The 13718-nt window shown below is 35.8% G+C and overlaps 1 protein-coding gene across 5 annotated transcripts in view; it reads left to right on the forward strand.

The window, feature by feature from the left end:
- Positions 1 to 13718, forward strand: part of tspan17 (tetraspanin 17) — a 74912-nt gene that overhangs the window by 6770 nt on the left and 54424 nt on the right. For all 5 annotated transcript variants that reach the window (XM_072263788.1, XM_072263790.1, XM_072263791.1 and 2 more), the window contains exons 2-5: positions 1373 to 1423; positions 4608 to 4754; positions 8948 to 9118; positions 12197 to 12322. In XM_072263788.1, the coding sequence (XP_072119889.1) occupies positions 1373 to 1423; positions 4608 to 4754; positions 8948 to 9118; positions 12197 to 12322 (495 nt within the window). The remainder of the gene's footprint in view (positions 1 to 1372; positions 1424 to 4607; positions 4755 to 8947; positions 9119 to 12196; positions 12323 to 13718) is intronic.

A 13718-nucleotide genomic window follows, 5' to 3' on the forward strand; every position in this document is an offset into this window, starting at 1 on the left:
CAATTGATAATGTGCTGCTAAGTAATAGGGATAAAATATTATGACAATGCTTATATGAATGTTCTGGGCATGGAATGCGAGGATGAGGGGAACCCTCTCCTTGGTCCAGCTGGGGCGAGAGCAGTTGAAAGGGGAAGAATGGGAATTATAAGGATACAGTTGAAAACCATATTGGTTATGTGGAGGAGTAAACAAGGTTATGGAGAAAGGAAGACATCTCCAAGGCATTGGTATCGAATGTCAAGAAAGCAGCTATACTGGAGGCAAAGAAACTGGGAGAATGGAATTAAATCTTTACAGGATACATGACAGAAAGTGGTGACGTTAAGAAAGCTTTTGGTGTCTTTAGCCAGCATAGATATGTTGGCTGAAGGGCCGCCTTCTGTGTTGTGTAAATCTGACTCCATCAACTACGCAAATGTAGATGCTGGATGGAACTTGGTAGCATGTGTAATGGAAATTTTGTGTATCAAACGTGCAGGACGTAGCATCAATACAGTCATCAATGTATTGGGGAGAAGTAATTGCGGGAAGTGTCCTGTATAGGACTGAGGCTCGAGCTTGTGTATGTCTTTCCCAAAGAAATGGGTTTAGGCTAGCTCCACAAGAGCTACCATAGCCATATATTTATGTAAATGAATGGAGTTGAAAGAGAGTTCTGTCATTTGTAGAGTGGGATTAATATGCAATAGTGGGACAGGGAGGTAAGAGGAAGTGTCTGAGAACTGTCCTTCTGCTTCTCCAAGATAAGCAGCTCTCAAGTACTGCTTTTCAGCAGTTTTGATGCCAGTGTTGGGGCTGGCCTTTAATAAACAGAGTGCTGCACATTGAAGGGTCTAGGTCAGTAAGGGTGAACAAGGGGTGTGGAAAAGGATCTAACTTTCAGTTACCTTTGGTTGATCCTTCAATGTGTGGAAAATGTAGAATGAAGATTAGCAAAAGAACCAAAATTACCATGAGGAAAATCATTTTTGTTGGAGCAAGTGATTGGGATCAAAATGCACTGTCCAGGATGATTGGGATGATCAATTTTTTTTTTGAAGTGTAGATTACAAGGAAGAATAAAACAATAGTTCATGTTTGGGAACAGAAAGAAAACAACTGCATTTGCACATTCCCATTGGATCTTCATGATGTCTTAGAATCCTTCACAATCAGCTGTTCATTGCACTGATTTTCAGTGGATTCTGAAAACTCAACAGAAGTACTGTTCTTAAAAATGCAATATATACTACAACGTATGTAGACTGTTATTTCAAATGGTGGGAGATTGTTACAGGTATGTTACTGAATGGTGAGTTTTAGATTGTCTGATGTATGGTAGCTGCATATGCATACTTAATGTTTCATTGTATTCTGTTTTCTTTTGCAGTTGCTGGGAGCTGCATTTCTGGGAATAGGCCTCTGGGCTTGGGCTGAGAAGGTATTTTGTATATGCATACGCTTGAAGCTGTTTAACTTAATTTTTATCATAATCTATTCTTGGGAAGTGGTAGTATGGTATGGAATGTTTGAATGTTTTTTTAAGAATTTAATCACTCAATTTAAATTTGGTTCATATTAAATAAATATGTTCACTTAAATATTTTAAGAAGAAACAAGGTAGTGAATTTATGTAACACATTAAATGTCCTTAGCACACCTGCTGGTTTCTGTCTTTTGAATGTTTCATTTTGTAAGATCCTTTGAAAATTCATTAATCTGTTTTTCGACCTATAGATGTCAACTTACCTGATGAAGATTTCTATTTTCTTTCTGATTCAGAATATAGTAATTTTTTATTTTCAAAACTGCTTTGGAATTTATACTTCCAAAAAAATGTACATTTGATTTCCATATATTTACAGTTGCAAGAGAAAGTTTGTGAACCCTTTGCAATTAACCAGTTTTCTGCATTAATTACTTATAAAAATGTGGTCATATCTTCATCTATGTCATAATAATAGACAAGAATAATCTGCCTGAACTAGTAACACACAAACAATTGTACTACTACTTGTCATTACCGAGTACACCATTTAAACAATCACAGCCTAGGTTCAAAAAAGTATGTAAACTTCTGGGGTAATGCCTTCTACAAAAACTACTTGGAGTCAACTGTTCCAATCAATGAGATGAGATTAGAGGTGTGGGTTGTAGAGGTACCCTGCCCTTTATAAAAGCCACACAAGGTTAGGTTACTGACAGAGCCTGCACTTCTCAATAAAGATCTCGTTATATGCACCATGCCTCGATCAAAACTACCTTCAGAGGACCTTGGAAGAAGAATTGTAGAGATGCATGAAGCTGGAAAAGGCTACTAAAGCATTTCTAAAGACCTGACAGGAGAAAATTCAGTACTGTTGCTACTCTCCCTAGAAATGGGTGTCCTGCAAAGATCACACCAAGAGCACAATGTGCAATGCTGAAGGAGGTGAAAAAGAATCCAAGGGTAACAGCAAAAGACCTGAAGAAATCACTAGAAGCACACTATGGAGGAAGCCACTGCTCTCCTCCCAAAAAATACTATATGTCTCAAGTTTGCAAAGACCATCTGGATGTTCCACAGTGGTTCTGGGACAATATTCTGTGGATAGAGGAGGCAAAAGTTGAACATTTTAGCAGAAATGCATACTGCTATGTTTGGAGGAAAAAGGGCACCAAAACCAAGATGTCATAACAGCTGTGAAACATGGTGGAAGGATCATCATGGCTTGGGGCTGCTTTGCTGCCTCAGGGCCTGGACAGCTTGCAACTTGTTGAGAGAACAATGAATTGAAATTTGTATCAAGACGTTTTACAGGAGAATGTCAGGGTAGTGGTCTGTCACCTAAAGCTTGATAGAAGTTGGATAATGCAGCAAGCATATATCAACAATAGAATGGTTTAAAAAGAAGAGAATTCATGTTTTGGAATGGCCAAATCAGAGTTCAGATCTTAACCCAATTGAGATGCTATGGCATAACCCGAAGAGGGCTGTTCATGGAAGGTATCCCAGAAGCATTGATGAACTGAAAGTTTAGTATGGAGGAATGGTCTAAAATTCCTCCAAGCTGACGTGCAGGACTAATCAACAGTTACTGGAAATGTTTGGTTGAAGTTATTGCTGTACAAGGGGTCACGCCAACTACTGAAAGCAGAGGTTCACGTACTTTTCCAACAAATACATGTAATTTTCTCAATAAATAAATGAACAAGTATAATGTTTTTTTTTGTGTTATTTAATTGGGTTCTCTTTATTTAGTTTTAGGACTTGCATGAAGATCATATTTTAAGTCATATTTATGCAGAAATAGAGAAAACTCTAAAGGGTTCACAAACTTTATCGTGCCACTGTATACATACCCAAACTAACTTCTGCTATGAACTCAATCTTATTTCAGCACATAATTACACCATTTATTAATAAAATGTTGTAATCATCTACTGAAATAAGATTTTGTTTTAGCTAAGTAACATTTACATGGTGTATTTTTAATCTGTAATTCATCTTCAGAAGGTTTTCATTCTCATTTGGTACCAGTATAGTTTCTACACTGGCAGCTTCACCCATCCTACCTTATAACTTGCGTACTGCCACACAGCTTCATCTTTAACTCTTTGGAGTAATAGTTATATTAAGTTCTAATATTCTAACCACATTGCTCTGAAAGGAGGGTGATTTAGAGACTTGTTATCAATTTCTGTAATTGAAGTCATGCTAACAAGATAATCTCAAAGCATTAATCTTAGTCTAACCAGCTCTGATTTAGCAAATGATCAGGTATACGAGCAAGGATTCCATTTCTTTATGCATTCCTGTGAGAATTCTGTCAGAATCAGCCACCTACTCTGATTGGATGCATCTTTCTGCTTATCGAATTAAATTAGAAACATAGAAAACCTACAGCACGATACACACCCTTCGGCCCACAAAGCAGTGCTGAACATGTTCTTACCTTAGAAATTATCGAGGGTCACCCATAGTCCTCTATTTTTCTGAGCTCCATGTACATGTCCAGGAGTCTCTTAAAAGACCCTATTGTATCCGCCTTCACCACCGTCGCCGGCAGCCCCTTCCGCGCACTTGCTACTCTGCGTGTTTTTTTTTATAAAAAAAACACAACTTGCCCTTGATATTTCCTCTGTACCTACTTCTAAGCACCTTAAAACTATGTCCTCTCTTGCTAGTCATTCCAGGCCTGAGGAAAATCACTTGCTAGAACATTGTCATGCATTTTGTCCCTTACTATCCTCATGTCATCTACACATTTCTCTGTTGGTAATTAATCTATGTTCAGAAGTGTGAAGACTGATAAGCCATTTAAAACCTTAACTAAGATATGAGTATTCACTTAGATTTGCATTGAAAAACAAATCTGAAGCCCCTTGACTGTTCCTTGATTCTCTAATCTGTCTGTAAAAGATTTTTACAATAGAAAATGCCTTCTTTGTGACACCAGTTGTTATCTTTTATGCATTGACTACTTTCTGTTATATGACAGAATTGATTATTAATGTTAGGCCTTTTCCGTGTTTGGGAAAATTAGTCTATTTTTCACTTTGAATTTGAAATTCATGGGAAGTAGCGATATTAGGATGTTTACTGCGCCTTTTGAATGTTAATCACATGCAATACTCTTTTTCAGGGTGTGCTTTCTAACATCTCTTCTATCACAGACCTGGGAGGATTTGACCCAGTGTGGTTGTTCATTGTTGTTGGTGGAGTCATGTTCATTCTTGGATTTGCTGGTTGTATTGGTGCACTGCGTGAGAATACTTTCCTGTTGAAATTTGTAAGTTCACATTGTCACTCATCTATGGAGTGATTGATGTACTTATAGATGTTATAAAGTTTTAGAATTAAGTATTTCTGAAATAACTGCTTAAATTGCTTTTCAACTTTTAAAAAATGTTTAGTTTTTTCTTTAAATTTAAGTTGATAAACATACATGGGTAAACTCAAATTTTTAAAAAATTCCAAATATTTATTAAGCTACTTCAAACTTCCACTTATCCATATTTGACCATCATTTATAAATAGTTTGGAATAGCTGATGATAAAAATAGAAAATTTGTGAAAAGAAAAAACTTTTAAGAAACAGATTGGGATCAAAATTGTTTTGATGACAAGTATGAATTGACGTGAATTGGCCATTATAGTTGTGAATATTAAAATCTGATGTGTCAATGGATTGTTAACACAACTATGTGTGGTTTTCTCTGTGAGGAAATAACAATGTTAATTAGTTTCAGCTGAAATGATTTTGCCAAACAAAATGTCACTGATGCACTTTTAATTGCTGTTTAAAACATTTTACAAATGATAACCAACTGCAGCTCAAATTCCCTTACTGAATTTACCTCAGCAGTGTGGCAAGCTTAGTGGTATATAATCCAAACTTCCTGTAAACTGTTGGTTCCTTGTGTATATGATGTTCCTTTTTTAAATGTAAGTGATGTGAAATCAAAATCTAGCATTGGGAAGTTTAGAAGGTCTGCACTGATTTTCTTTGGTGAGTTAGCTCTTCAACTACCCTGGTAGTGTCATAAAGACATGATCACCTTCCGTCCCAGCAGTTGCCATGTTGCTAAAGAAAGTTTGGATAGGAAATTTCAAAGGTTCAGTGCCCTCATATTGAAGAAGTTCTTTTCACACCTTATTTTTAAGCAACTCTTGGTTCTAAATCCCCCATCAAGGGGAAAGCATTTTCCCTGCATCAGTATTTTTAAGCTCTGAAAGAATGTCATGCTGTTTGTGTGATAGCCTCTCATTCTTCCAAATTCTAGAGATGTTGCTTTGCACTGCATCTATCATAACTATTTCTATCCTTTGGTCCTAATGTAATTGAAGTAAGACACTTTACACTCATATTCAAATTCTTTTCCAAAGTAACTAATGTGCAGTCTGTCTTCTTAATTGCTGTTGAACCTACATATTATTTCCTAGTGGTTCATTCATGGGAACACTGAGATCCTACAGAGCATTATTACCTTTCCAAGTTTTGCCATTTAGAAAATGGTCTGCTTTTCTATTATATCTACCATGTGGATGGTCTCAGAATTTTTGATGTTGTCTGCAGTACTGTGCGGAAGTCTTAGGCACGTGTTTAAAAAAAAAATCTGTAAAGCGAAGACGCTTTCAAAAATGATACAACGAAAAGTTTCTAAATATCAAAAAATTTACTCTGAAGAACAGTAAGCAGTAAAAACTAACTCAAATCAATATTTGGTGTGACCACCCTTTGCTTTTAAAACTGCATCCATTATCTTGGCTACACTGTCATGCAGTTATATAAGAATTGGCTGGTAGGTTGTTTCAGGCGTCTCGGAGAACTTGCCATGGTTCTTCTGCAGACTTTGGCTGTCTCACTTGTTTCTATCTCTCCAGGGAATCCCAGACAGTTCAATAATGTTGAGATCAGGGCTCTGTGGAGGCCATACCATCTGAAACCTTACATTTAAAAAAAAATCTAGGGTGCCTAAGAATTTTGCACAGTACTTTATATTCTCCTGAACCTCTGTGACTTGCTCATAGTTCCCATTGAGATACAACTTTGGGAATCAGAAATCTTGGACATACTGCACTTAGTTCCCTTCATCAAATCATCACTTTAGATTGTGAGCAGCTTAAGCATTGGCACTGGTTCCTCTGGAACCCCGCTATCTACGATCTTCCAAATGAAAATATCCTATTTATTCCAGCTGTTTGTCATTTGTTAACCAATCCTTAATCCAAGCCAGTATATTAGCCTTAAGCTAAGGTGCTCTAATTTTATTTAATAACTTGTTATGTGGTAGTTTTAAGTCTTCTAAAATAATCTTAAATTATCTGCACTTTTCTGTCATTCTTCCTCCATGTCTTTTTTTCCTTTTTCTTTCATGCACTCTTCTAGTTTTCTTCTGAATCATCTGTTTTTTTTATCTTCTGCAGTTAAGTATTTTGCATTCTAACTACTTTGAATTCAGGTGTTTATTTCTTACAGTTTGGATTTGAATGTCGTCTCCTGTATTTATACCAGTGGTGTTGGGTATTCCAGTGATTGGAAATAATCTTTCAACATCTTCACTCTCGAATTCATTCATAATGTTAAAGAACTTTAATAATTTCTGTTTCCTCAAGAGGGAAGGCCAGTGATGTTGTGGGGATGGAACTGGACTCTTTCACGGTGGTGTCTGAAAAGAGGATGCTGTCTAAGTTGCATGCCATCTTGGTCAATGTTTCCCATCCACTACATAATGTAACTGGGTGGGCACAGGAATATATTCAGCCAGAGACTCATTCCACCGAGATGCAGCGCAGAGCGTTATAGGAAGTCATTCCTGCCTGTGGCCATCAAACTTTACAACTCCTCCCTTGGAGGGTCAGACACCCTGAGCCAATAGGCTGGTCCTGGACTTATTTCATAATTTACTGGTATAATTTACATATTACTATTTAACTATTTATGGTTCTATTACTATTCATTATTTATGGTGCAACTGTAACGAAAACCAATTTCCCCCAGGATCAATAAAGTATGACTATGAATGCTTCAGCTAGTTCATAGCTGTAATCTCTGGTTTTATCCTTACTGGAGTCTGATTTGATATCTCCTGTCTCTCACCTCCATGGTCTTCATAAGAAAACTAGAACAGTTACACAGCTGTCTGTGGCTTGGACATGTCCCCTTTTAGACTTAATTTTGGATTTTCTTGATACCTTACTACCTGAAAGAATTCCCACTATTTTGTAAACATTGTTCTGCAAAGCTGAGTTTTTAAAAATTTAATGTATTCCTGTGCCTATACATTTAATATATTTTCTATGATGTATATAAGTTCCATATATATCAAAGTTGATCTTCAATTTTTTGCATTAAAGTTAATTTGCTTCCTAATTGCTCAGACATACCAGTTAGAATCAAAATACAAAGGTGGACTGAATTGAATTAGAAGAGATGCAAAATTTAAAAAGTTGTAGAAATATACTTTAAATTAAGAAAGTGATTTTTTTTTCAGACATCCTAATGGTACGTGGATGCACTAATGCATTTTATAGTTTTCTCCATGGCCTTGAACCAATGGTCCATTTTGAAGGTTTTGTTTTAAAACACAGAAGATTATTACATATGTGCTGATTATAACGAGAAGCAATGGCTTTGTTTTTTGATAAAGGTTATCCAGGGCCATATCATTGTAATATGGAATGATACGGCATATTATTACTGTGAAGTGCCATACCTAGAACTATAAACATGACATTTTGTGGATGCTGCATGTCAAAGGAACACAAAAAATACTGGAGAAATTCAGCAGGTCAGGCACTGTCCACGGAAATTATCAAATAAACAGTCGACGTTTCGGACTGAGACCTGCCATCTGAAATGGAAACAGAAGCTGGAAGGTGAAAGGTTGACTCTCCTGTCCTATCACATACCTCCTTCAGTCCTTTACCATTTCTACCTATCATCTCCCAGCTTCCTACTTCATCCCCTCCCCCACCCACCTGTCATCTCCTATCACCTTCCAGTTTGTAATCCTTTCTCTTCCCCACCTTAATCTGGCATCTTCCCCCTTCCTTTCCAGTCATGAAGAAGGGTCTCATCCTGAAACGTCGACTGTTTATTCATTTCTATAGACGCTTCCTGATCTGATTTTCTCCAGCATTTTGTGTCTGTTGCTGTACATAAAACTATTATTAAAATGATATTTATAATTGAGATTTAAAATTTCTGTGGGATTTTGAAGGTCTCTTCTTTGGGGGATACTATTTCAAGATCATCTGCTTTGCATAGCATGCGGTCTGGGGTAATTACAACATGCTTTTTTTTTGCATTTGAGTAGTATATCAAATACTTAAAAATAAGTTATTTGGAAAATTGAATCCAGATGTTCTGACATTTTGAACATTCTATGGTGAAAATCCGTCAATTGAGAAAATATCCCACGCATGAGCTATTATTATATTTTGGTGCAAGCTACATTTGTAAGGAGTTTTATTTTTCAGTTTTCAGTATTTCTGGGTCTAATTTTCTTCATGGAGTTGACAACTGGGATTCTAGCATTTGTCTTCAAGGACTGGATCAAGGATCAACTCAACTTATTTATCAACAAAAATGTTCAAGCTTATAGGGATGACATAGATCTTCAAAACCTTATTGATTTTGCACAAGAATATGTAAGTAACAAGATGTACTACTTAAATTCAACCAAACCTTGGAAGTTGTATCTGACATAATGTATGGAGTAGGTACTTATTCCAGTATAATGCAGTAATATGATTATTCAAGAACCATTATCCTGAAAGTGCTTTGATTGCTCATTCCATCTGCAAACCCGAATAATAAATACAGTTCAAAAGTAATTATTGGAACTGATTGTGCTGTACCATTGCAATTATTCCCATTTCATAGTAATGTCTATAGTCTTTAATTTTGGATGAAATAGGTGTGTTTTAGACAACCAGCCAATCACTTTATCCATGCACAACAATGGGTAGTATGAGTTCAGAGTTGATTTATTTCTATTCACTTAGGCACTCGAAGGCTATTCAGTTGTGAATATGCATTACCACTGTAAGAGGCCTGAGTGAATTGTGTGGAAGTTGGCAAAAGAACGATACTGGTGCTGTATTGGAATTGGCTTAACGTGTCTTGGATATTGTAGAAGAAGCTTTAATTTGCCTTTAATCCACACAGTCCTGATCTGGAAGTGTATCCTTGACAATTCAGGGACTATCTAACACAAAAATCTTAAAGAAAGTGACTGAAAATGTATATTTGTGTACATCAGCTGTTTTAAAAGCAAGAAGTTTTTCTTATTTCCTTGAGTAAATTATTAGTCCACTTTTAATCTATCAAAACTGGGTGATCCCAGATGCATTTCCATGGCTAATGATAGCGAAATGTATGCTTTGATGGAATAAAATAATTCAGTAATATTAAGTGGAGTTACCATTTTACATCCTTATTCTGCCAGATAGCAGTCTATACTTCTCAAATAATACTTTTTATTTTTTTTATTTTAATTTTAATTTGTTTTACAGGATCTTTTAGGAATTTTTCATTACAGGGTATAGTGAAATATGAAATAAGTGTAACGTGGGTAGTAAAAATGGCATACACTATGCATTCCTTCATCGATCAAGTAATTGAGTATAAAAGTCAAGAAGTTATGTTGCAACGTTATATTTTTATATATATATATATATATATATATATATATATATTAAAAAAAAAGTTGATTAGGGCACATCTGCAGTTTCTTGTGCAGTTCTGATCGCTCCGTTACAGAAAGGAAGTGGAGCTTTGGGGAGGGTGTGGAAGGATTTCACAGTAATAGCTATATGGAGTGGTTGAGTAAATTGGATTTTTTTTCTTAGTGCTGTCAGATGCTGGGGAGGGATCTGATAGAAGTTTATAAGGTCCTGAGAAGATTGACTAACCTATCTAATCTGTTTCCTTGGGTGGAAGTATTGAATATTATAGCTTTAGGATGAGGTGAAAGGTTTAAAGTAGTTAAAAGAGGCAAATTTTCTTGCACAGAGAATGGTAAGTGCCCGGTCAGTGCAGATTCATCCGTTCCCTCAATATTTTTCCTTAATTACTTAATCTTGACTGTCAAACCTATTAGCCTATTAGACTTACCAACTCATAGTTGCATAATGCCCTGAAGTAAAGGTACCATATTTTTTGTCCTCTCGTCAAGTGGCGCCTCTTCTGTGGCCAGTGTATACTTGAAAATACCTGTCAGAACACCAGTATTTTCCTCCCATATCTTTCATTGCATCCTAGGATAAATCTCATAAAATGCCTTTCTGTTAAACATCTAATAACTCCTTTTTTAAATAACCGTTTGTTGTAGAATTGAAATTGATTTGGTTCTGCAGATCACAGTATAGATGTGATAGGGCTTTATGTATTTAACAAGGAGCAAGTTGGGGAGTGTCAGAAGCATTTGCATTACAAGGGCAAGAATGTTATTTTACAAGCAATGTTTAGATATCTTCTATAAATATCAATGCCATGCAGTAGCTTGCAAGAAGGTGAAAGGATGTGCTGAGCTTTGGTACATAATATTTCCTTACAATTCTAGATATAATTGGGCAATCAACTTTAAACAAAAGTAAAGCTCCGAATCTGGTTTCTGATTGTTTGAAAATCCTTACGGATTGTTATCTAGTTCACTCGTTAGTCCACAAAGTTCTTGTTTATCTGCAGATCCACATATTAACCATTCTGTAACATTGGGAATCTGGGTTAGGTATTCAGTCAGACTTGGGTTCAGGAACATGGTATTTAGAGCAGAATGTATTTCATATTTCTTCAAGATGGTTCTTAGTGGTGAAAGAGAATGTAGAATTAGTTTTTCCCTTTGATAGTCATGCTTTCACATTCACTGATGTGATCTGTTCCTGGATTTGACATTATTACCTGACAAAAAGTCTTGATGGAGTTTTTTTTTGGAGTTGAAGATGCTTGTATGTATAATTTACTACACTGAATATGAAGTATTTTGAGCATCTGTGGTGTGTAACTTATTAATTCAGATTCTTTTACTTGTTTAGTAAACAAAAGCACTCTGGTAAAGGGCTGCTGGAACATGTTGGTATCAGCACTCTGAAAGCAATATTCTGCATCATGAATTTCTACATTAATTACCTCATTAACTACGGTAAAAGTTGGTGAATAGAGTTGGGACCTTGCAGCAACAATCAACCTGCTCCGTATTCAAATATCTGTACTTCAAGTGATGTTATTAGAGAGGTGGAAGTTGGATCCCTTGTCCTTTATAAGTTAGCTATTATGCAAGTGAAGAGTAAGATTTCTCAGAGTGCTGCCTGCACTACATTGGATTTTAAATGAGATGTATCCTTTATGTATGTTGAGTTTGAGCGCTGGCTACCTTTGTTAATAGTTCCTTTAATTGAAATATCTCTTATGTCCATATCTTGCATGTGGCATTATCCTTTTGTATAATGATGATGTAACATAATTGGATTTTAGTTGACTTTCTTATTAGAAGAATGTGAAACATCTTGAAGCAATTCTCTTTAACCATAGGGTGAGGAGCATTAAGTATTTTGGAACAACTTTTTATGAAGAAAAATATCTTCTGTCTGAGTCAGCTCTTGTGTTTGTTAAAGTTAATGAAGGTTTATTTATCTTGCATCTGCATTTTAGTATTAAATGAAATGTGATGGTGTTATAGTCTGTTGTTTGCATAGCTCTAATATTTTTGTTCTTTGTTATAACAGTGGTTGTGCTGTGGTGCTCGAGGGCCCATCGACTGGGACCTAAATATTTACTTCAATTGTACAGATTTCAACCCAAGCCGAGAGCGATGTGGTGTTCCATTTTCTTGCTGTATAAAAGACCCTGCGGTATGAATATACTTCATAAATTATATGTTTTATATGTACATTATAACTTTAATTGAGTAGACTTTGCTTCCTTGAATTGGAACACAACTAGAAACAAAATATTTTTACTTGATGTAAGCTTGAGAACACTGACTTTGAAAGTTGATTATGGCCATATGAAGTAGGAATAAAAGTAGCCTATTCTTGAGTCTGCTTTCCTCACGCTTGTGGTTATGGCTGATCTGACAGTTCTCAGTTCTTTCCTAACTTCTCCCAATAATAGATCCCTTGCTGATTAGAAACCACTCTGAAATATACCCAAAATTTCCTTCAGCTCTGTCAAGGAATTCCAAAGAATGTAAATCCTCTGAGAAGTTCTTCCTTCTATGTTTATCTCTTTTTTGCTAAGATTGTCTTCTGAAGAAGTACTTTAATAACATTTATTTTATTCACCCCCTAATAATCTTGTGTTTCAATAAGAGTGTCTCTTTCTTAAATCCAGTAAGTGACATCCCAGTCTGTTTAACTTTTCCTCATAGGGCAACCCCGTCGTGCTCTGAATCATTCTCTAAACTGCTTTGAATTAAATATTTTTTCCTTAAACAGGTGCCAAAATTGCTCACAGTACTAGTTACATTATTGATTAATACAACTGCAATAAAACTTCACTATCTTTATGCTTCTGTCTCTTGAAATAAAGGCCAATATTCCATTAGTCTTTCCTAGAACCTACTACACATGTGCATTCTGTTGTTCAAGCTCAAGGATGCCCGAATCCTTTTGTGTGCAACTTTTCAGTTTTTTTTTTGTTCTGTCCAAAGTGAACCACTTTATATCTTCTCACAATATGCCCTATTTAACAATTTATTACTGCTTTCTTAAACTTTAAAGCAATTTGTATTCTCACAACTTTACATTCCATTCACTTTTGTTTTCTGTAAATGTAACTACAATGTATTCTCTTCCTTCAAGTTATCAGTACTATAAACAGTCATGGTCCCAGCCCATATTTTGGTAGCTTACTATTGGTCAAAGGTTGTCACTTTGAAATTCTCACCTCTTATTCCTATTTGCTGCTTCCAGTCTGTTGGGTGTATGTAAGCCACAGTGCTATCTCCAACACTATGGCACTTTTTCTTGTGACTTTAACCAATGCGAAGCAACTTGAATGGTATTGTCAAATCAAAAAAATAATAAACCCAAGGCTTTGGTCAAGACTTTCCTAAGAAATATCAATCAGACACTATTTTCCCATCATAATGGCATATTGACTCTGCTTGATTTAATTACAATATTCCATATGGGCTATTATTTAATAATTGATTCTAAGACATCATTCCAGTAGGAGATGCTAAGCTGAAAGATGTTTTTTTTTTTAAAAACCAGAATTGTCACATTGTTTATTTTCCATTGGGCT

Source organism: Mobula birostris, chromosome 7, assembly GCF_030028105.1.
Source record: "Mobula birostris isolate sMobBir1 chromosome 7, sMobBir1.hap1, whole genome shotgun sequence".
NCBI classification, from domain to species: domain Eukaryota; kingdom Metazoa; phylum Chordata; class Chondrichthyes; order Myliobatiformes; family Myliobatidae; genus Mobula; species Mobula birostris.